At 32.8% G+C, this 24954-nt stretch overlaps 1 protein-coding gene across 1 annotated transcript in view; it reads right to left on the bottom strand.

Moving 5' to 3' along the window:
* Window positions 1-24954, bottom strand: part of LOC106468353 (organic cation transporter protein-like) — a 53317-nt gene that overhangs the window by 25708 nt on the left and 2655 nt on the right. Inside the window, exon 2 of the mRNA XM_022397322.1 lies at window positions 3289-3707. Coding sequence (XP_022253030.1) covers window positions 3289-3690 — 402 coding nt within the window. The 5' untranslated portion in view covers window positions 3691-3707. The remainder of the gene's footprint in view (window positions 1-3288; window positions 3708-24954) is intronic.

The following is a 24954-nucleotide window of genomic DNA, read 5'->3' as shown; positions in this document are numbered from 1 at the left end:
AGTACGAACATTACAAAATCATTTAACTTCAGTGGATTCACATCGGACATTAGTACTTTTATGAAAACATTATCTAATTACCGGTAGGAAAACTCGGCGTGTATGGCTGATGAATATCGAAGGACAAAGCTAGCTAGCTCCCTGTTAAGTAAATTATACCTATGTCAACTCGTAATAAACTCGCTCATCATGAACCCTCAGTAAGATATCAAAGAAGTTCCAGACTAAAAAGAAAACATTATATTGCTTGTAAGTTTATGAAACTTTTGTTTATAGATCATTGTTTGTAATAACTGTTATTGTAAATTGTATTCTTGTGTGTATATTAAAACGCATTTATGTTAAAAAAAAGAAAACTATGTGTGTCAATCTTGTTGGCACACATCATAAACTATATATTGGCTTTTACTTAACTGCTATATCCAAAGTATAATTTAACTACTAAATTTAATGTATCGTTTATCTCGGTTTCAGACCATTTGAAATTGTAATACGTAACATTATTTATAAATTTTTGAATACCTTTTTATCATTACAGAGTTTTAACAACAACAACAAAACAACTTTCATAAATAATTAATAAAATAAATTCTTCATAAATGATAACAAGGAGTGTGTAAGAACTAGCCTGGAAGTGCAATGTTATAATATTTACTTAGTTTCTTGTTTCTATTACGAGTATGTAAAGATTTATATCCACATTAACAAGATCAGGAATTTCAGTATAATTGCTTTGAATACATTAAACTTAGATGGATAGTACTGCTAGTGAAATGTTCTACTATTATATCAGTAGAGCCCAGAATACGTCAATATCGATAAACCACTAGAATTGGTTCTACAGAGTGAGATCAAACTTAGATAATCTGCTCAAGGTTATCGAAGATTAGTTCTACAGAATGAGAACACACGTAGATAATCTGTTCAAGGTTGTTGAAGATTAGTTCTACAGAGTGAGACGAAGTGTGGATACCCTGTTTAAGGTTGTCGAAGATTTGTTCTACAGAGTGAGACAAAGTATGGATAGACTGTTCAAGGTTGTTGAAGATTAGTTCTACAGAGTGAGACAAAATATGGATAGACTATTCAAAGTTGTTGAAGATTAGTTCTACAGAGTGAGACAAAGTATGGATAGACTGTTCAAGGTTGTTGAAGATTAGTTCTACAGAGTGAGACAAAGTATGGATAGACTGTTCAAGGTTGTTGAAGATTAGTTCTACAGAGTGAGACAAAGTATGGATAGACTGTTCAAGGTTGTTGAAGATTAGTTCTACAGAGTGAGACCAGGTGTGAATACTGTGATCGTAATCAAAAGGATCTTAGTTTTATAAAATTACACCAGATTTGACTTTTAGTTAAATAAATCGTTGTAAGGAAGATTATAAGAATCGATATTTGATTATCACTGATAAGTTTTGTTATAAATCTTGTATTTATTTTAATTCGAAGATTTCAGCAATTTATACTTAACCTAATCGCATCCTAATACAATGAGTTTTGCTCTTTATATTAAAATTATTTCTAATATTCAAACCAGCAAGGCAAGTGACAATTACAGCCAATATGAAGTTACGTAGAACTGTATGTATGAGAACTGCAATTAGACATTGTTTCGTGGATAGTATAATGCCACGAAAAATGTATGGGTTTTGGAAAGGATATGTGACATCCTTTTTTGATGAAAATTATTTATACATTCAGGTCATAAATATGTGTTTATATCGGAGATTTAGAATTTCAAGACGGTAACATTTCTTCTACTTAATTACTTTGGAAAGTAAAATTATATGAATCAATCTGAAGCACAGGCCCACCAAGAAAGAGATTTGCATCAAGTGGTATCCCAGCGATAGTAAGCCAAGTACGGCGTCTTTTAACAGATAAGAATCCATCAACACAGAAGTCAATAGCGAAAGCTGTCCACGTACTCCAGGCCACGATACGCAACAAAAACAAGGAGGATTTCCATCTAGAATCGAGGCCAAAATGATAGGGATTCACCAACATAAGGCTTACAGTTACTCTTCCCTTTCAACCGTCGCAAGCGTCAAGCATCTGGAGAATAAGATGGGTATTCATACTATTCCATACGAAAAGATATCGTTCTAGTCGCCGGACTCAGCGCATGTGGATTTCTCAGACTGTTGCAACGGGCACTGAGAAACCATTGATCTTGTACAATAGAAGGATTATGTAAAGTCTGAAAAGAGAGTGGAGTCCTTTGAACATGAAATCCTCCCGATGAAGACTTTTGCAATGGAAACCACGCTTATTCACATTCAAGATACACATTTATCAAATAGAGCATAACTGACCATGGCGACATTGGCTGTAACGACACGGTGAGGTTTCTAAATAGCTGTAATATGACGTACTCAATCCCCGTGTTGGTACCTATCATATTACCAAACTTAAAATCTCTAACATTTGCATGTAGACAGATTAATGTTTGCAGGAACGTATTTTGGAATGCGAAACGTAATATTTTAGCCTAGCGAATTCAGTATTTTGAGTACAAAGTACTATTTACTGGACATATATTTCTTATAACTTGTTGCTGTTTTTACATCTCACATCACACTGCAAAACCGTTAAGTGTATACGACTGAACAAATTATTTATATAATCTTACAAAAGGTTGTTCTAATTAGACTTACTTGTTGAAAGACATTTTAAATAATTTATTTTACTACAATCACCTTTCTATGTTTTTGTTGCTTTATTTAAACATGAGAATTACTTCTATTTAAACAAAACTTCTCCTGCTTATTTTACTTTTGAAATATATAGATTACGAGATATGTTGCCTTATTGGAGAATAGGAAAATACATGCATGATGAAATTTAAATGATTAAATGTAAATTCTTTATAAATAATGCAGAGAACTTATAAGCATGTGTTGGAAAGATTACCATTTTATAAATTATGTAGACGTTTTCTCATAACTACGAAATAGTTAGTTCCCTGTATAATGTGATATCACTATACGAAGAAAAACAACAATATAATAAAAAGGAAGATGCAAGTAATGATATGTATATATATATACATGTCTCTTATTATGTGAAACATATTTTATATATCTAATTATATTAGAGCTATCATCAATATCCCTCTCTATATATAATCCTATTGTTTTCAGCAATAACTTTACTTCAACCAACTTAAGCCAAGGTTTCACTGATGTAATATGAATATTTTCTTTTTCGTAGATTAACTGCATAAAAAGTAATTAACACTAACTATTACTTAATTTTTGCAAATGATAGGTTGGGTTAATACATTACTTTCTCTATGACAGTAGAAGAGTAGAATGAATGATCATATTGCCATGTTTTACACGGAACGGTTTGATTTCGATCGACTGTTAGAGATGATAGATTTCTGTAAATTTTGTACATTTCACATGAGCTATAACTTTCTCCTCCAAAGCTTTCATCTTTTGGTATGGCAAGATCTTTCCAGGAGTCTGTGCTGTAGTTTAGTAGAGGATCCGGAGGAGAACACCAGTGGCTAATATCTGGAGCTAAAAACGTTATCGACAAATTATGCCAGGCAGATGGAAACCCAAAAAATATAATAATAAGAAAAATAGCTCGTTGCCAGGGGCCATATCCTCCAATAATGTCCGAAACATCCTTGATTGATTGTGGTTCTTCATGAATCTGCTCCTCGCTCCTTGACTTCATTATTTAACACTACTAACCTGAAAATGAAATGTTTATTATGAGAAATTGTTTTCCAACTGTGGAAATATAAATTTATATGTAAACACATAATGCATATAGCACTAAAATACCTGTTTTCTTCATGACATGTTATTCGAAAAAATAAAATCTCCACTTTTTAATCACAACATTTTCCTTCTTTCTTTTAACTACTAATCTCAGATTCAGGTGTTAAAAAGATATTTATTCAATGAAGTATTACTGGCTATGACGAAATGATGTAGATAATTTGAGAAGTTGGAGAGATGTCTTTTAACTATACTAAATGCAAGGTAATTCGTGTGACATATTATAATTTTAATTACAAGTACGATTTTAAAAACAAAAGAACCTTGGTATTTTGGTTAATCAGTCTCTGAGGCTATCGAAACAGTGGCAAATAGGAACTTAGGTTTTATTCACAGATACAATAAAATCAGTTGTCGACTCCAACGTTTTTAAAATGCGTACTAATTTATTGTATAAAGTTAAGAATAATATAAAATTTACAAAAAAAACTCAACATTTTTTGGTGGAACATGTTCCACCATCTTCAGGAGACAAGAAATTTAATTTAAATACCTAAGTAAATGTATGTGTACAACTTGCATATTTTACAGTTGCGTTATTTACAAAACCGACTTCCAGAAATTTACTTCCCTGGCACCAGTACCTAAATCTCTATTCAATATTATTTTATGTCTAGCAGTTTATAATGATTATATTATACTTAATTCATTTTTTGACTTTACTTCTTTAAGTATTTGTACATCGTCCCACTCAATCATATGTGAAGAGTAAGGGAAGTAACGTTCTATCATTGTAAACAAAGCAGGTAATGTGTTCATGAAAAATACGAGTTGTCAAATAACATTCATTCCTTAATTAAAATTCATTAATGGTGTTAAAGATAAAATAGAAGTGAAGGATAAATGTGGAATGTATAAAGTGTCTTGTAGTTGTGGTTTAGGTTATATTAAACAGACAAATAGAAATTTGAACTTTCGAGTTAAAGTTTATTAAAATGCTATTGATATATTAAATACTAATTATTTGGCCTTGACAGAACATGTGGCAAACTTTTCACATATCCTTGAGTGGGACAATGTAAAAATACTTAAAGAAATGAAGTAAAAAGTGAATTGAATATAATAGAATCATTAGAAATTGCTAAAAATAAAATGATTTTAAATAGAGATTTAGGTCCTGGTGCTAAAGAAGTAAATTTATGTAAAATATACAACTTGTACATGTACATTCACTTAAGTATATAAATAAAATTTCCTGTGTTTTTCTTGTCTCTTGAAGATGGTGGAACATTTTCCACCAAGAAACGTAAAGTTTCTTAGTTTTATATTGATTTTAACTTTATACAATAAGTGAATGTACATTTTAAAAACACTAGAGTTGTAAAACGATTATATAAAATATGTGCAAAAGAAATGGCAGTCGATTATAGTGTTCACAGATATATGGAATACAAAATAAAAGAAATTATAATTTTATTGAATAGATCGAAGGTTAGGCCTCATTTTGAGTATTGTGTTCAATCTTGGGTTTCTTAGCTCAAGAAGGAAATCGAATTGTTGGAAAGAGTTCAAAGTAGAGCTATTAGGGCATGAGATGGAGACGTAGTACATCAGGAAAACTAAAGAAATTTTTCTATCTTGAGAAAAAGAAGAGCTAGAGGGTATCTTATTGAGGTGTTCAAGATTATTAAGGGAATTGATAGAATCAATGTATCATTTTTATTCGTATTTGATGGTAAAAATAGTAGAAGGAGCACAAGTATACATTTTGGCAGGGCAAAAAAAGCATCTTTACCTTAGACAGTTTTACTTTTTAAACAGGATGGATGCAGTGAATTTATTGAAGATTAAAGGAAGCCTCGATAATATTTTAAATGATGAATGCTGCATTTGAGCATTTTTTAAAGTGGATAGGACAGTTTTCTTTTAAAAGGTAAAGTAAAATATTAGAAACCAGAAGCCAACAGTTAATACGAAGTAACCATCGCCAACTATGAATCAATTAAAGAAGCAAAAGAAATTTAAAAGATTAGATTATTTGGCAAATTATTTTAGATAATTGAAAGAGGGCATGTTTGTTTAGGTTTTCGTGAAAAGCCACACAAGGGCTATTTGCCATCTTTGAGTTTGATTTGATAAGATGGATGGAAGGCAACTAATCAACAGCACTTACTATCAACTCTAAGGACACTCTTGTCAAATTAAACAATGGGATTTGATTGTTATTGTTTTACAATATTACGGCACGAAAATAAATAAAAAACGCACTCCGCACTTTGAGGCCGTAGGTATGTTATAAGGGTGGGTGGCAGTCAAATCATATTATTTGATCAGACATGAATAGTCATAGAGTTAGCGATGGGTGCTTTGACCAGCTGCCTTCCCTCTCCTCTGTGACTTAAAACGTACGGACGGGCAGCATTTACAGCAATTGTATAGTTTTACGCGAACATCCGAATCAAATGTATTAAGTGTGCAAGTATTTTTAGTAGATCTAAAACCGCTTTTTGTGTAATAAGGTTTTATGTTTATTAATTTTCTTATTATAGAACATTCAAAACCTGAATTGGCCTTAGGAAAATTAACAATTCTATTTAATAATAGCTCCCAGTAGGTCAACGGTAAGATTACAGACTTACAAAGCTAAAACAAAGCGCTCATAACATATTCTCTAATAATAGCTCCCAGTAGGTCAACGGTAAGATTACAGACTTACAAAGCTAAAACAAAGCGCTCATAACATATTCTCTAATAATAGCTCCCAGTAGGTCAACGGTAAGATTACAGACTTACAAAGCTAAAACAAAGCGCACATAACATATTCTCTAGTTTTGCGCTGACACAAAATCAATAATTTCATTTGATAACAGGTAAAAATAAGAACAAATCTTTTAACAAGACGAAACATTTCGCTACTATTAACTTATCTTAATATCTTTCATATTTCATTCTTAAGTATATAAAATAATACGAAAAGAATACACACATATCTGTAAAAATAATAATAATTTTTTTGTAATATTTAATTAGCTAATACAGAAAACCTTATACTATTTTCTGTTCCGGATTTTATACCGGCGTATAATGGTAAAATCAGCTTAAACCTTCCCACTTTATATCACTTTCGTTGAAAAACTTTTCTTAAGCCTTCACTCATAATGCTTTGGAGAATAAAACAAACAGTAGTAAAATTTATTAAAACCTTTATAGCATCAAGAAAAATGTTATCTTCGGATAGACGTTAAGATGATACTTTTTCGTTTTAACAAATTTAACCGTCTTGCTGGTTACTTCAGCTTAGTAGTAAAGTCTTAGATGTGTTTATGAGGCTATATGGGTTCTATCATATGAAATTTTAACTATAAAAATAAGGGGAACAATTCAGTGTTATCAGTAAATCAAACTTAGTAAGCTACAAAAAATATTAGTAAAATGTTATGATCTGCAGGAACTTCCAAAAACGCAAGCCTCATAAACACATATAATCTTTAGCTGTTGTCATGCTGCGTATTATACTTCTGCATATTAAAATAAACTTCGAGTCGGCCCAACTACTCCCGCTAGGCAAGACATAACCAAGTATTATCGCCAATTCTTGCAGTACGTTTTTAATAAACACTGCAAGATCAGACTTTGGGGATTATCCTTAGTTTCTAGATGTTATTGCAAACACATCTTTTCAACATCAATTCTTTAGGTTAAAAAAAAAAGACATTTCTTTGTCTGAAAACCAATTTAAAACCACCCAGTTCAGTTGCAGTTGTATATAGTTGAAATACAGAATGAATTATTGAGTTATAATTTTCTTGCCTGGAATTCTTTTTGTATAAAGATCATGGCTTCTTAAATTACTATACGTCTTTTTTTTTTATCTGAGCTTTTGTTGATATGGTATCTTTAAAAACTTTAAACAAACAATTAAAAGCAATATTTATGTTGTTATTGTTGTTTGTAGTTATGTAAAAAGCTACACGATGGGCTATCAGTGCTCTGCCCACCACGGGTATCGAGACCCGGTTTCTAGCGTTGTAAGTCCGCTGTGCCACTGGGGGCCAATATCTATGAATAGCAAAAGATTCTGAAGAATACTTTATACTTTTGGTATGTTTTTTTTACATTTTCTTTATCTTTGTACCAATCTTTATTTGGCAACCTAAGATGCAAAATAATATGAAATGAAAGATCACTGTAAGATAAATGCTTCTACAGGCCTTGTTACATTGGTTAGTTAGTTGTTTGATAATGCAATACCACAAGAAACCGAGTTTTTATTGCTCAATCAAGACGTTTCCTCCTCAGATTAATGAAGCTTCAACTGACTATTCGATCTACATACACGTATTGCTTCTAGAGCACCACTGATGAGAATGAGATAAAAAAACACTTCTTGCTTGCTCATGTGTTCTCATGTGATGGAGGTAAAGAAACTCCTTCCTTCCTAAAATACGATAAAAAAAACACTGTCTATGTTGATCCTCCGAATACGGGAAACTTCTAGCTGATCCATGTAGATAAACAACTATCCATTGCTAAGAATAGTTTCTGTTAATGGCTAGAGTCATCAACTAAATTCCGCACTGAATTTCTTTTGATATTCAAATTGTGAAGTCCTAAACCAATATTATTATTTTCCCCTTATACGTTTATTGGGTGATAAAAAGTGTCATAATAACTAACGATTCTACACAAATAAAATTTTAGACTAAAGCGTTTATTTTTTGCTCTTGTTTTTATTGTAACATTCTTGTTCAAAGATTGTTTTTTCTTTTTCATCTGAGTCAGTCATATACGGTAAGCTTTGTATTTCGTTTAAGCATTTTGTTATTGAAAGATACACCAAACACACATTTATCATTAGCTAGATACTCGATGATATAGTATCTAAAAGGACAGGTATAGTGATCTGCAGAAGGTGCATTGAAAATAGAATATAAGGTGTTGAGGTTAAAATGAACTTTAAGGAATAATACAAAAAATATCTCTGATTGTCTATTGCTTCTTGATGAATTATTAAGACAGTTATTAAAAGAGAAACTAATGAATATAAACTATATTTAAATAAAATAAAATAAATAAAAAACTGTACTTTAGATTCAATCGAGGGTAACATGCGTTATCCGTAGTGTAATGGTTAAAATGATAAAACACGGCGATACTTCAACAGTATGTCTTGATTCACTCTTAAAAAAAACAAAACAAACTACAAATATGTTTGAGAAAAAAAACATTTGTTCACAATTCACCTTTTTACTATAGCTGACCAATCAGAAAATTGAATCACAAGAATCTGGAAGTATCTCTGAAAGCTGTTTAGCACTCATCTATACATAAGGTACAATAATAGGTAGTTTTCGTCATGGGACCTAGTTATTTATTTTAGCGCAAAGCTACACAATAGACTAACTGCGTTTTGTCCACCATAAGGAATCGAACCTTGGATTTTAGTGCTGATCCACGGGGAGAGGACGAACCAGCTAAAGAAAGTAAAAACTAGAATTAAATTTAGTTAAATAAAGCACATGACCTCAACTATGCTCAGGATGTTTATAATCAGAATAGAGAAAAGTTTTAGAATTCTCCTGATATAAAATATATAAGAGAGTGATATTATGTGGCACTTGCATATCACAACTGCTTTCTCCAATATCTTAGGCTTGCCCCCATGCTAACTTCAATTTAAAGTTTACAACATGATCCATTTGAGTTGTAATTCACAGTTAGATTGGGCACATTACAAGAGGTTTGCATGTGATGCACAACTCAGTAAATGAACCTTTTGGTAGGTGATACTCATACACAACATATGCCGTTACCACAAACTGATAAAGAAACGTATAACACAAAACAAAAGAAACCTTTTAATTTCCATAATACAGGAATAAAACTCTTTTACATCAAGAGCCCTGTGTTAGAGTCGGGTTAGAATTCATACGATATCACAAATTATTTCCTGCACTTTAAGCTGAGATTACATTTCAAGTCAAACCCCTACTTTGGATGCTGCCTGTCTGCCTTTCCTTTAGTAAGTAGCTCATAATTAAGAATCCCGGCAAAGAGGCCCAGTAACCTTGCCTTAATTATGAATATAAATACTTTAGATGAAAAATACAAACTAATAGAAAATTTATCCTTTAAATCCAAGTTCATAACAAAATATATAAAATAAACTATTAAATATACAAAATAAATACTAAAATTGACTCTCGATACATGTATATAGATATAACCCATTTAATAAAACAATTCAAACTTGTTGGCGTTATGTACAAACCTAAATAAAGGGATGTCTGCATTGGGTCTACTACTGACAATCGAACGCCAGCTTTAGGCATTATTGGCCTTAATAATGGTTAGAGACGGCTTGAATGGGTAATGAAGAAAAACTTTAATATAAGTTTAAATGTACATTTGCTGTTATGTTAAAGTTATATTAAAGTTTTTCTTCATTACCTATTCAAGCCGTCTCCAACCATTATTAATCACAAAGTGGGTTCCTCGTCATCGAATTATTGGCCTTAAGCTTACCACAACCATTGAGCGACTTTTTATAAAGAAAGCAGAAATCATGAGGGGATATGAAAATGTAGGAAGCATATAAGAAAAACAATTATCTGCTCACCAAAATTAAATACTGAAACAGAATTAGATCAGAAATATATGGGGAAATGGTTAACAAATAAGGAATACAACTGACACAGAATTAGATCAGAAATATATGGGGAAATAGTTAACAAATAAGGAATACAATATAAAATGGAATTTGACCTAAAAAAACGAAAGACAATATAGTTATATATTAAAAAATTGTTCTCATGAATTATTTATAATGCGAATGAACCTTAAAATAGAATAATGTAATAAATTTCGTTTGTTTGTAGTTAATCACCCAGCTACAAAATAGGTTATCTGTGTTGTGCTACTACGGGTATCTAAACCCGGTTTTTAATGTTATAAGCCTTCAGACTTACCACTAAGCCAATGAGGGGCGATATATAAAAGCGTAACATACTCTTCAAGTTATAGTAACAATGAACCTTTTCACCAATCATTATTTACATATTTACGAACCTCTAGTTTAAGATAAAGAAATAAATAAGTAAAAATTAGGTAAATAAAAATGAAAGAGGTAAAACGTATAATCAATGAATAAACACATAAAAACTTTCTTAAATTACTTATTCACAATAGGTACATTACATCAATAATAGAAGAATAAACTAAAACTAAATACAAACAAAAAATATATCAAGAATAATTATAGAAACTCCAAGCAAATTTGAATTGAAAAGTAAATCTAGAAGGAATGAGTTTGAAGGACATTCAGCAACCCCGAAGTGGGATATCTTGAGGCTGGGTTGTAAGTTACTTAGGACTGGAGCGTATTTTCATACTTCTGATGACGTCAGCCGATTTATGGCAGTGGTTTAGGTCAACTTTCTCCCACATCCTCTCTACCTCGACAAAACTCTGCATTTGAATCATTCCCCCCCCCCCCTACAATAGTCGGCCACTTCTCAAAAGGTTAATTTCTAAATGGTAATCACGTGTCTCTAATTGGCTGGTTAGAAACATTAGAGTAGCCACCATGGCTGATGTAGATGTTACAGGCACAGCTAGAGACAAGGAAAAAAATTAGTTCTTCTTTGGCGGTCTTGCTTTTTTGAAGTCAGAATCTTTATCTTAACCATGGAGAAACGCATCAATAATTATCCTGCTCGGCTGCTTGACACATAAGCTATGTTCCTACTGAAGGTAGTTCCACATCTCTTTCTTATGCTGGTGCCTCTCCTACCACTCTTTTGACTGACAAACAGCATGATTTTGAGTATTTGGTGGAAGGTGACTTACATTTACCAAAAGTCTTATGCTTCTCTACTGTGTTAACTTATCTGTGTTGGTCAAACTTACAGTTACCAGAAGTATTGTGCTTCTCTACTGTGTTAACTTATCTGTGGTGGTAGAACTTACATTTACCAGAAGTCTTGTGCTTCTCTACTGTGTTAACTTATCTTTGGTGGTTAAACTTACATTTATCAGAAGTTATGTGCTTCTCTACTGTGTTAACTTATCTTTGGTGGTTAAACTTACATTTATCAGAAGTTATGTGCTTCTCTACTGTGTTAACTTTTCTGTGATGGTCAAATTTAGAGTTACCAGAAGTCTTGTGCTTCTCTACTGTGTTAATTTATCAAAGTTCCTTTTACTGTGTAAAGAAATGTCCCCGAGATAGAACTTTTAATTTCTATGTATTTGGTGTTCATTTATCAGCAGTCACTTCATTATTTGTATTGTTTGTTACCACAGCTGAGATTTTACCATTCACAGACAAGCTCTCACATACTAGCCAGAAAGGTGGCCGGAATTTCCATGCTTTCTTTCCTGAAATTCATCAGCGATTTCAGTGATGTATAACATGTTGAGTAGTAAATTATCAACAAAAGTAAATTGTCAAAAATACTTTACGAATATTACAACTGCAAGCAGTTGTTATTGTCATACAGTAATGGCATTTGACGAATATTGGAATATGCAAGCTGTATGCTATAACATGCTTTACCTCGTTCTGTTCTTGGGGGTGACACATCTCCATTGTCACTGGCATCTGTATCTTGGATTAGTTAAATCTTTGGATAAACTAACCCAAAAGCACCAAACAAGAAACATTTTAGAGACTGTAACAGTTTTGAAAAGTCCTCAATAATTATTAAAAGTAGGTTAAAGTTGGTGCTACTATTGTCAATATGTATCCACAAAGTAAAGGTAATGTGACGCAAAACTGAGAAAGCCTTATACTTCTTTTTTAATCATACACTTCTTCCAGTCTACCATTGTTTTTATTCTAACAGGAAATGTAGACACTTAATATTTCCTCATCATGTGTTAATGATAGCACGTTTCTCTGGATTCAGTTTCATGGATGTCTACTGAGGCCTGAAATATATGATCAAACATTGAAATAACATTAACGTAAGTAAAATATCACTCCCACTGTATAAAACACATAATTCGAGTTCCATTAGCCTTTACAAAGTAGCTGGTGCATTGCAGAATTTGAATGACACGAAATAAAACTCATACAAACCTTCCCTGTTACTGAAAACAGCCTCGGTTATGTTTATATCAGTTAGCCTGAATTACTAATATTTTATTATTTTGTTTCTTACTACCGCTTCTAGTGATAGCCAAGCACTCTCTTAGGGTTGAATGATCCCATCATTCAGCATCCGGCCTATTTCAGCACATCCTTGGTGCTTCAAGTTAGCCTGTCTAGTGATTGCTTTATAAGATGTGTACTTCGGCATTTGTGTGATATTTCCAGCCAGTTAACTGTTCCAATAAATACAGAGGCAAATCCTCTTATAATTCCTAAAGTTTTCTGTGCTAATCTGAACTTGGTTTGTCCGCAGTGTACATTTCTCTATAAATTCATTGTGATTACAGTAACACTAGCTACATCAATATTTTCAGTCACTTCTCGTGGCCTGGCGGTTAGAGTGCTCGATTTCAATCCCATCACCGAACATCTTGTCTTTTCAGCTGTGGAGGCGTTAAAATGTGACGGTCAATACCACTTTTAGTTGTTAAAGAGTAGCTCGAGAGTTGGCAGTGAGTGATATTCTATCTCTTCTAAATTAGGGACGGCTAGCTAGCACAGACATTCCTCGAGTAGCTTTGTGCGAAATTCAACAAATAAACAAAGAGTCATTTTTTTTCGTGTACCGTACCAATAATTGTTCCATATAGTATTTTTACTTTTTGTATGTCATAGTTACAAATAACAACTTATTTGTTTACAATAAAACCTAACTTATTTAGTCCAGTAAGTTATAAAATCGGAAAATTTAGAAGGTCAAATAATTTACACTTTGGTGAACATCTCTGATACACTTTCGTCTACAAAATGTAAAGTTTTAGGCCAATTTTGGCTGAGTTCACAGTTGATAAGACTTGTCTTAAAAGGTAAACTAATTCAATTTTATTATTATTTGTGAATTAGAATATGGATATTGTCTACATAGTTGATAATTTCTTAATTGATGCGATTAATTACTTACTTTATGTTGAAAGCAGTATTTAACATTCTCTTACACCTGTATCAAATATTAAGGATGTGAATGTGTCTGTCGTCTTTAGGCTTAATAATACTCGTCATGCTAAGTTATAGATCATTGAGAAATTTGAGAAAGTTGATAATTTCTTAATTGATGCGATTAATTACTTACTTTATGTTGAATGCAGTATTTAACATGCTCTTACACCTGTATCAAATATTAAGGATGTGAATATGTCTGTCGTCTTTAGGCTTAATAATACTCGTCATGCTAAGTTATAGATCATTGAGAAATGATAAATATCCTAATTTTAAATATGTCAGGTTTGTTTGCACTGTTAGAATAAGTAAACAAAGAGTTTTCTCATTATGTGAATTATAAGTATAAATATCTGTAATAATGAATAAAACAGAATATAAATTAAAAATTTAAACATGCGTAGGTCTAATATAAACTAATGTCCCCATGTAATTTAACTGTATTAAAATATAAAAATATTAATGCACTGGAAATGAGCTCCGGAAAATATTTTTATATTTATCTATCAATCAAAATACTAGCAATGTGTAACCAAGTACGTCATTTTTAACAGTTAGAGTGAAAACGTGATTAATATAGACCTAAAAATTTGTTTTTAACAGTTTACGTTAAAACGTGATTTATATAAGCCTAAAACTATATTTTTAACAATTAAAGCTAAAACATAATTAATATAGGCTTAAAGAAGCTCTAAGGATTTTCGAAAGTAAATATTGTTATTTGCAAGAATTAGAAAACTCTCAGCTAGAAAGTAGTCTGGAGTAATTGAAAAAGTAAGAATGAGGTGTTTAAAAAATTCTGAATAAACATTTTTTACTAAAGCCTTTCCTAACTATAAAACTAGATTTGAAGTAACCGAAAATCAAAACTAATTGAAAAGCTTTCTAAAAATTTCCCACTAACTTAATACTAAAATAGTTTTTGTTTAAATTAACATCATACTTTCTCACTTGAAAACTGGTATGTAAAGGGGTGTATTTCAATGTTGTTTTGCCTTTGAATATCTGTCAGAGGATTCTGTTTAAATATAAAAATACAATTAATGTATACAATCTTGGTTTGATATTTGTATTCGTTATTTAACATTTCAAGCTATAAAATTATTTTTTCCTTAGGAGCAAAGTTTGCAGAATATTTTGTGTGAATATTTTAAAACCCGAAGAATATTGTAAAATGGCGATAATCGATTCACATTTCACACGTTAAATGCAGCCACAGTATATTTCAAGCGATATGATGTTGTTACACAAATAAAGGAAAGTTGATCTAATCAAACAATCCATGCTATGAGTATAGACTTGATAAGTTTCAAGTTACTGCTTTGTGGAATACTTTGATTCATAGTTTCACATTATCTGAACGTAAGCGCGTGATATAAAATTCAAGTAAATTGAAAAAATACCTTGAAAATTCAAAATGATGAGACACTTTCCCAAAATGTAGTTTAAAAACAGCATGTTTTTGTTGTATAAAGTTCAGCTTATAAAGATTAGTCAAACAAAGTACGTAAGCCTAAGATCATCTTTTCAATTTCTTGAGCACTCTACACTTCTTTATAAAATCATTTCTAACAATCAACAGTCTTTCTGTAAAATTCCACCAAATTATGTTTTCACAAGAATATGTCGGAAACGAGAGCTTGAGATGTTGTTGTGCACCCCGGCAAACATTTCCTTAAATTCCTTAAAATTTAACGATGTCTGGAAAAAATTCATTTTTAGCATGGTTAAGAAACGAAAAGACTTTTTGTACTATTCAAATTAGATGAATAATCTGTGAACACAATAGACTCTTCTGGTATGCAGATTTTATTTATAATTCTTACATGTGATATTAGAAGTCTTAACTTTTCCTTTCTAGTTCTTCGGAGAACTTGCAAAGAGGAAGATTTTAATTTTTTCGAAGAAGCTCGAAAACTTGCTATTGAAATAATGGAAAAAAAGTTTAATTAATAAACATGGTTGCAAATATGAAACCATTGGCTACTTTCTTATGGATTTACCCATTTGAGCAGCTGCTGTTTCCTTTATGCTAAGTAATATTAACTTCTGATCAACCCATGCTACCTACTTAGATCAAACTAATAATCAACTCGGTAAAGAGTGTAACTAATTAAATATACTTTTCTTAAGTTCCTTCTTTTAGGGATTAGAATGCATTGTTTCAACAGTTGGATACTCGAGCTGTTAATGATATTTTCAGCCAATAATATCCCAAAAGGTTTGCTCAACTTAGGAGATTTAGGTTATTCCTAAGTCCATATACTAAGCTATAAATGAATGGCAATCTCTATAATTAAGGCATGGTAATAAATAATTACAAAACTATACACAGTCAACACTGTTAATCATAGAAAGATTAAAGAAACAGAGAAAAGAGTATACTTGACCAGATTAACAATAATAAATGGTTACCATGCTCTATGACAAAAATAAGCGGGTACTATGCGCTATGTAAAAATGAGCTGTTGATGCACAAAATTTTAAAGTCCATTTGGATTCAGTGAGATATGGAAAGAATAGCCTTTCACCTACAACCGTAAGTACAAAAGTACTTGATTATGTTTTAAATAGATTAAGGTCTCAACATGAATATTTTCCCATCCTCTCCTACTTCACTCCAAGGGCAAAAACCGAACTATTTCATATAAGCAATATTGCTATATAGCTATTCTTAAAAATAATGTTTAATGAAGCAATAACAATATCTAATAAAACCTTAAAGAATATCAAAACATCATAATACATACCAAATTCAAGTGTTCTTGAATAGTTTTATGCTGTTCAGGATCAAACATGAAAATTTGAAAACTAGTAAAGACGATAGAGAAGTGGCTAAAAGACAGAATAAATAAAGTTTTAGAGATAAGTTTTATAGAGAAAACTCACTAACCTTGCCAAAATAGAAAATCATGTTTTTGAAGACATGAAACTTCTTGCTGGTGCTTTTAGGGGTATTCTCGTAAGATCATAGGTGATGCTGCTATCAAAGCTTCATGTATAATGCAAACACATACTGAGTGCTCGACATACCACTCCCAAATGTCCATTAGGACAAATACACTGTTTTTCAGAGTAGCTCCAACAATATGGACTATAGAGAATTTCTATGTAACGTCACTTGCTCGTGTGACTACTGTTTATCTGCCATATTACTGGTCAAGAAACACGGCTAAATCAAATACACTGTAAGCTGTATGAATTAAAAAATAATAATGTCAGAAACCTGGCATTGTGTATATGGCTTGATATAGGAAAGTGTCTTGAAAAATATAATGTTAACAAAAGAACGACCGACTAGTTTAACCATTCTTAGATCTGTATACATTTACACCTTTATAAATACTTTAATATCTACTTCACAGGAAATAGGGGCCCTTAGTACTCTAAATAATTCTTGAGAAGGGCCTACAAATGTTTTGACACTTAATAGTTGTGCATCATTAGGAAGGGGAGAGAACTGATAATATTAATTGTCAGATTATTCATTTAAAACTAGGTTAAAATGAAATTTTCATGAAATCTGGCCGATTGTTAATTACCAAAATTTTGGGGTACCTCCTATCATGTACCCGTGGCCAAACGCCTATAAGTACTTGTTATATTACTCATGCTATTCACTGTTAGAATGTTACGGGTCTTGGAATGGTTAATCTTACCGAAAGACCTACATTGATTTTATGTACATATATATATATATATTATATGTAATTCATCTAATTATGTTACATTTACTGTAAATAGGAAATGAAATATAAAGTGACAGAGTTTGTTCATCTTGGAAGGAATGAAGAATCTGTCTTTTCCAAGGATTTTCCCTAAGAAGTATTGAGCTCTACAATAGGGCCAACAAATGTTCAACAAATATAATTGTTTCTTCCATATGTGACTGAGATTGTGGTACTTTAATCACCCAGAAACATTGGTTTCACAATTAGGAATAGAAGAAACTTTCAAAAATTCAGCTAATTAGGATTTGGCCAAATATTTTTCTTAATACTTAACAGAAAAAGTATAGCTTTACCCCAACCAAGCAGTATGATACTGGGAAACTTCTGAGTTTTGTAATGTAAAGGCTACAAAGGAAGTAAGATGCTATAATCTGGTACCAAAACTATTCAATAACCCACGAAAAAAAACAATATCCCCAAATAAAACTACATAATTAGCATACTCTTACTATATTATTCAATATTTCAATAAAAAGTGATTTCACAATGTGTCATGTATTCAATATGTAACGATGTTAACTTATGAAAATGATAATTTAAAATAAAATGTTGAAAGAGTCAAACATGGCTGGTAATAGTAAACAGTCTCTACCTGTATAAACCACATTATAGAGACCAGAAGTAAAAAAATCTATATTTTGTCTAAAGTCGCTTCCTGCATTGTAATTTTCATAAAAAATGAAAAATTCTAATTCACACAGTTTAACGTGTTAAAAATAAAACACTATAACACAAAAACACTTGTAAAAAATCAGTCTTTGTTGAAATTAGAGGTGTCTATCTTGTCAAAAGATTTATTCCCTAAAAGTCATTTCCTTCAGTGAGGAGTGTACGTACATTTTGTCATAAGATGTAATACTCTTCCGTAAAAGCATTGCAATAGATTTGACGGATATGTCTCAACTAGGTTCAACATTGTGTTCTGACGTCTAAGGGCATACAATAATTAATAACTAGTTAAAGTATTGTTTAATGTCAGTTTTTCTTAATAGCTCATGTCAATTAATAGTGGGCAAAAGGATATACAATTAAATATAGTAATTATGAAAATAAAAGTAGTGAATTATTGATACTAAATGTTACGTTAGAAATAAAAAATAAAGATTGAAAATGACCACTGTTGTATAAAAGAATACGATTTGTAACTTATTTCGAGTATTTTACAGATTTTTATAAAACGATCATGATTAAAAATCAAATAAAAAATGATATAGTAACCAATATACTTACGAGATGTAAACTATGTCATCTGGGTTAAAGAATAATGATGCAGATGACATAACAACCACACGCACTTTTGCAAAATTTAAGTTGCAACTTTATTTCTATTTGTAGCTCCGCAGCGATTACATGGAATTGTACCAGTATCATTTGCTTACTCTTTTGCAGTACACTGTTACTGTGCATATTTCGGTTATCATTTCATGGTCACATTACAGAGCTTCATCTGGTGTGTATGCTATACTAGTAGATACTTTTTGTAGGATATATTCATCAAATGTTTATATTTGAGCCGAGACCTGTTGTAGCATCTCTTGCATAGTTAGTGATAGCACTATCAGTGATACAGAGTCTAGCTTTTTCATTTATTGCAGGTTGATCACAACTTGAGAGGAAAAAGGAATATTTATTGGTCAGATTGGAGGTTTCAGTAGTAGCAGCTGACACAGTGCTGTAGCTGTTTCAAATAGAATCATTCATTACCTTGCATCTGTGTACCTTCTCCAAGTTGGCTGTCAACCATTCTAACTGAACCGAGCTACCATAACGTGTCTTTCTGTGTTGCACTATCTATTTCAGCTTTTCATAATGTGGGGTTGGCACCCTCGGATCCCATGTCTCTGTTTCTGACAGAATCACTCAGCTACCTTATGGTGTTTCTTTTACTGTGACAACTCAGTTGAAGCTACATTTTTGTGACTCATTGGCATGCTTACAGCTTTGGTCAGAAACACAATGTTCCTGGTACCCAAATGATGTTGAGTGAATCCCTACACAAAGTTATTTAGTAGAATGTCTTCCTAGTCAACTGCTTCATGCTGGGGTGTGCTTTGCAATGCAAGTATCGAAGCTCTTCAGCATATACAGCTAACGTTTCACAGGCACCATATTAAATAAGCCTTGAAGTCTAATAAATAAATGATTCTATTTTCTGACAAATAAAACCACTGATGCAACTCTGTAACAACAGCCTCTCAGAGTTAGTCAGATTCAAGGTACTCCACACCATCTAAACTAAGCACCAGATACTACATAATTCGTTCCTGGTTTCAGGAATTCCAAGCAGTTACCTTGTGAAACTGTTGAAGGAAGTGATTTAAATCTTTCTTCACTGAACCCCAGAGAGGTAGAGGTATACTATGTGTCACGTTGTAGCAAGGGCAATCTACCACTGTATGTGGAGCAGGTGTTATCACAGGCATAAACGTCTCTCTAGTTGCTCGAGTTGAACATTCTGGCAAATATTATATCCCCACTCATGCTCGTACGATTGATCTGCATGGTGCCAATACGATCTGCTTGGAACATAGCATCAGTACTTTTCCTCTCATTACGAGAAGCTTCTTGGTTCATCATACACGAGATGTAATGATGAACACACCATCAATAGATGAGTAGCATCGGGTTAAAAAACATTATGTGCCAACTGTGGCTAATCTCTAGTTGCTTCCAAGGGGCCTACCCATAAAATCATGGGTCTTCAAGTAGTGCTGAATGCTGACCTATATGGCTTACTGTATAGACTGCTCCAGAACGTCTCACTGTAATAGTGATCAGTTACCCTTCCTTTCACAGTTGCCTTCCGTAACTTAATCTCGGTTAATCCATGCGAAAACGACTGACATTATAAGTGATTCTAGGTAGAGGTGGCTGTGATTCAGCCATCTCAGGGAGCGGATAGATCGTGAAGCTCTAGTATAGCTGCCAAATGAGAGAGAGAACATTCAATGTTCAGTAGAGGATTTCTTTCAGTCTGAGACCATCTAATCAATTAATTTTATTGTCGTCGCCTTTGTTTTGCTGTTGTCAGGAAATAGAAGTAGCCCGAGCATACTTTAATGGCTACTCTATCGGGTTTTAGATTAGGAAGTACTAAACCCGTTTCACACTTTCAGCTGTGTTCGCGTGGGTGTTATAAGAGTGGCAGTCATTCCTGTTATTCATTTGGCAAGTGCTGTTGAATGGTTATCTCATCTCCGGTCTGTAGTTCAAAGGGATAACCTATGTGTTTCCTGACCTGGCTATTTTGCACATTGTGAGCACATGGTGTCTTTCAGGTGAGAAAACAAAGATAATGCACCGGTATTTTTTTGGTATTTTCTCGTTAAGAACAAATAAGAGAAAAATAAATAGAGAGGAATTGAGGATACAAATCAAAGACCACTTCCGCAATAACTTGAACTTGGTTGATCAAGATAAGTTGTGGTAATTCAAGGATAAACCAAGCACACAGTTATATCGCTTACATAATAACTACAGAGTATATGGAAACACAAGTTTAGTAAAACCGTGTTGAAGGTAAAGAAAATGAACTAATCTAATGAAAAGAAACAAAAATGGCTGATCGTGTAGTGGAATATTACTTTGTAACAATTTACGACGGAATTGAAGAAAGTAGTCTTCTCAATTAAGAAGTAAATGAATTTAAACTATATTTAAATAATAATAAAAAAGAAAATTAACAGTATTCAAAGGTAAAATGAGTATAACACACATGATCATAAAAAGTAACAGTTAAAACACTTCAACAGCAAGTTCGATTTCTTCAAAATAGAATTCAAAATTCACCTTCTATAGCTGACCTGTCAGAAAATTGGATCAGGAGAATTCGGAAGTATTTCTGCCCCATGTGACTGTTGTAGAGCAGTCACACGTACACAAGGTAAAGTGGAACACAATGCACGGAAAGAAAAACATGGACGAAAGATAATAAAGAATAATTTGACACATCTGAACGAAAAATTTTTCTAGTTTATTTTGTACCACATTTCTCAGCCTAATTCCATTGTAACACGGTATTTACTGCTTGACGAAGGCGTCTGCCCGAAAAGTCGTAGAAAATAAACTAAAAAAAGTTTTCATCTAAACGTGTCAATTTATTGTTTATTATCTTTTATCCGAATAGAACACAATACAACTGTTCCATAAAACAGTAGACGGTGTAAATGATTCGGCCCTACTATAAAAACACTCAAGGCTGGATAAAGCACATGATCTCGCCTGGATTTAGAATGTTTCGAATCAGGACTTTAAAATTAAATTATTTTATGATTATGTTCATACGAAATATGCGCTATAAGAGAGTGAGATGTGTGGTATGTTTTGACATTTTAAGAACAAAAAACTTCATGCTCAACTTGTATCTAATTTTAAGAGCTTGGGAGTGAAAAATAAAGAATGCGTAAAATTATGTCAACCACGCTATGCCTGTTAGATCCAATGCCGATGAGGTCGTTTATATATTTATTATACGATATATTATGTTTTATTCAACAAATTTGGTGCTTTTATAGCTGTAACACAATAGAGCATTAAAATAATTTTGGATAGAGAACCTTAACTATGACATTCCTCAGAGATCTTTACGCCTTTGAGTGAGGAAATCGGCTAGAGATTTTTTTACAGATAAATCTGTATTCTTTGGTCAGTAAAGTGAAAAAGAGATTTTGAAGCCTACCTTCCAATAATGACGTATATATATATAATTTCAAAGTTTTTGTGGAATTACAATTTTCAACATCGTTTTATGTGCACATGGGTTAAATAGTCAAGTCAAAGACATCTAGAGCTCAGATATAGCCAGCTATAATTTTGAAAAGTCCATCAGAGGGAAGGTTTGTTTGTTTGTAGTTAAACACAAAGCTACACAAGGGGATATATGTTTTGTGCTCACCATTGGTATCGAAACCCGGATTTTTAGCGACACGATCCTTCAGACTTACCACTGAGCCAATAGGGGGCTCACAGGGAAGGAGGCCAACCAACAAAATCCGCGCCACAAGGGTTTTATCTGTTCTTGGAACCAAAAAACGAAAGTGCCTTTCACAGTAAACTGAGTTTGCCCCCTCCCTATTGACTAATCTATATATAATATTTCAATAGCAAATATATATATTTATAATATTCAAAACTGGGATTAAAAATCATTATGTAAGGAAGTTCGAATTTTTTAAATATTAGTCATTATGGAAAGTGAAAAACATATAAAATAAATTAATTAATAGCAATTTCTACGTCAATAAAATTGCTTAGGCTTTACTTTACAAAACATAAAAAATAAAACATGATATGACGCCAGGAAAATCTCTTCTTAATAAGAAATATAGCCTCAACTCGTCGTTAACGTTCATGTCACCATGTTCGTTTACGATGTATGTCCTATTGCACTAGAACGTAGTTTTATTAAAAAGGTATTTGTCATAATTCTGTTATGTCCAAACATATCATTCCTTCACGCATGTTTCCCCATTGGCCTAGTGATACTTCTTAGGTATAATATTAAAACTTGGGTTTCGATACTCGCGATGGGCAGAGCGCAGATAGCTAATTATGTAGCTTTGTGCTTAACAAAACAAAAACAATTAACCCTATCTGCATGCTCTTCATATTTCATCTGGTGTACGAGTACGACGGTTTCCCAGCGTCCATTTCAACAGTCTGGTCGCACAGGAATTCGCGAATACCCGTTTCATTCTTCAGCTGCTTGAAGTATGAGACGTTTGAACACATATACTGTAGAAGCCACACTTTACGAAACACAGCTAAGGCACGACTTGTTACTCTACATTCTTTAGGTTTTCAGTGTCATTAAGCGCAAGAAATAATCCCGTCTTGGAAATTCGAAAACACTGATTTGAACATATCTTTACGATTTGAGTGGTCATGCATGGCCAGATAGTAGAGCGCTTGACTTGCAACCTGAGGGTCGCGGGTTAGAATCCCCGTCCTACCAAACATGTTCGCCCTTTCAGCCGTAGGGGCGTTATAATGCGACGGTCAATCCCACTATTCGTTGGTAAAAGGTAGCCCTATTCAGTTGAGCGAAATTCAAACCAAAGCAAACTTTACCTACCCTTCTCAAAAACGAGAAATTTTCAGTAAGTCACACTATTCATGAAGCTCCACCGCAACTGTATATCGACCGTGGTTATCACGTGAATTGCTCATTTTCACATTCAAAATTGTTTTAATATAATGCACTCAACATTTTGTATACTGGTAGGATGCTGCCGACTGGCTGCCTTCCCTGTAGTCAGTAGTTCAAAAGTAGGGAGACGGCAAATACTTTTAATATTTGAAAGTTTTGCGGTATTCCAATGTAGCTCATGAACTTTAAAAAAATAAAGAGAGATAGTTTCCTCATTTTCAGAGTGGAACACAGTAAGTCTTGGCATGACCTGGCGCTCATGATGTTCAATTCGCAATCTGTGGGTTGCGGGTTCAAATCCCTATCACCAAACACGCTCGTCCTTTCAGCGTGGGGGTGTTATAACAATTCCACTATCCATTGGTAAAAGATCATCCCAAGATACAAGGCTGGGTAGTGTTAATTAGCTGACTTCTCTCCAGTATATCTCTTCTAAATTAGGGACGGCTAGGGCAGATAGCCCTCGAGTACCTTTCCGTGAAATTCAAAACAAAATAAAGACAAACATACCGCATTGTGCAGTTATAAATATTCTGAAAACGTAAAACTTCACATCATTCTTACAGCCTTATGATTTTAACTCTTACAAAATAGAACATTTGGTTGTATATCTGAATCCATTGTTTTCCTGGAGAATGTATTTTATTTATTCAATCCTCTTAATGCCCTGTGGCACATAAGGCATGAACCAATACTTTCAAACTGTCTATTCCTTGCAAGTTTCTCATCATTTTAATATTTCATTTAATTGTCCATCTCCAGCTTCCTCTTCTTCTGTGAAGTCTACCATGGTGCAGTTCTCGTTATGTCAATTCTTGGTTTAATTAACACATACTCAAGTCGACGCCATCTTGTATGGAGTTTTTTGCCGTTCATTTCAAAGTGTCTTCACTAGTTATTTTGTATGGCAATTTACATACGACAAGTATTTCTGAGAGAAGATGTTAGAGACGCTAGAGATGTTTCTCTGGTCTGTCTGATTTTATTCTCTAGTACTCAGTTCAATATAAAATTAGAAATTTAATGCTATTGTTGTAAATTCAAAGTAACGAAAAATCATAACTTCAGGAAAAGAAAAATTGAACAGGTTTGGGTCTGAATATCAAAATATCTATTTTTCAAACCTCAATATGTAGCTGAAGAAGACCCGCACTTTCAGGTGCGGTGGCGTTGTAACTATGGTGACAGTAATCACGTTATTTAGTTAGGTTTGTTTGTTTGTTTTTGAATTTCGCGCAAAGCTACACG

Source organism: Limulus polyphemus, unplaced genomic scaffold, assembly GCF_000517525.1.
Source record: "Limulus polyphemus unplaced genomic scaffold, Limulus_polyphemus-2.1.2 Scaffold87, whole genome shotgun sequence".
In the NCBI taxonomy this organism is placed as follows: domain Eukaryota; kingdom Metazoa; phylum Arthropoda; class Merostomata; order Xiphosura; family Limulidae; genus Limulus; species Limulus polyphemus.
Note: the sequence above shows the minus strand (reverse complement) of the source record. Positions and strands in the feature narration are given on the sequence as shown.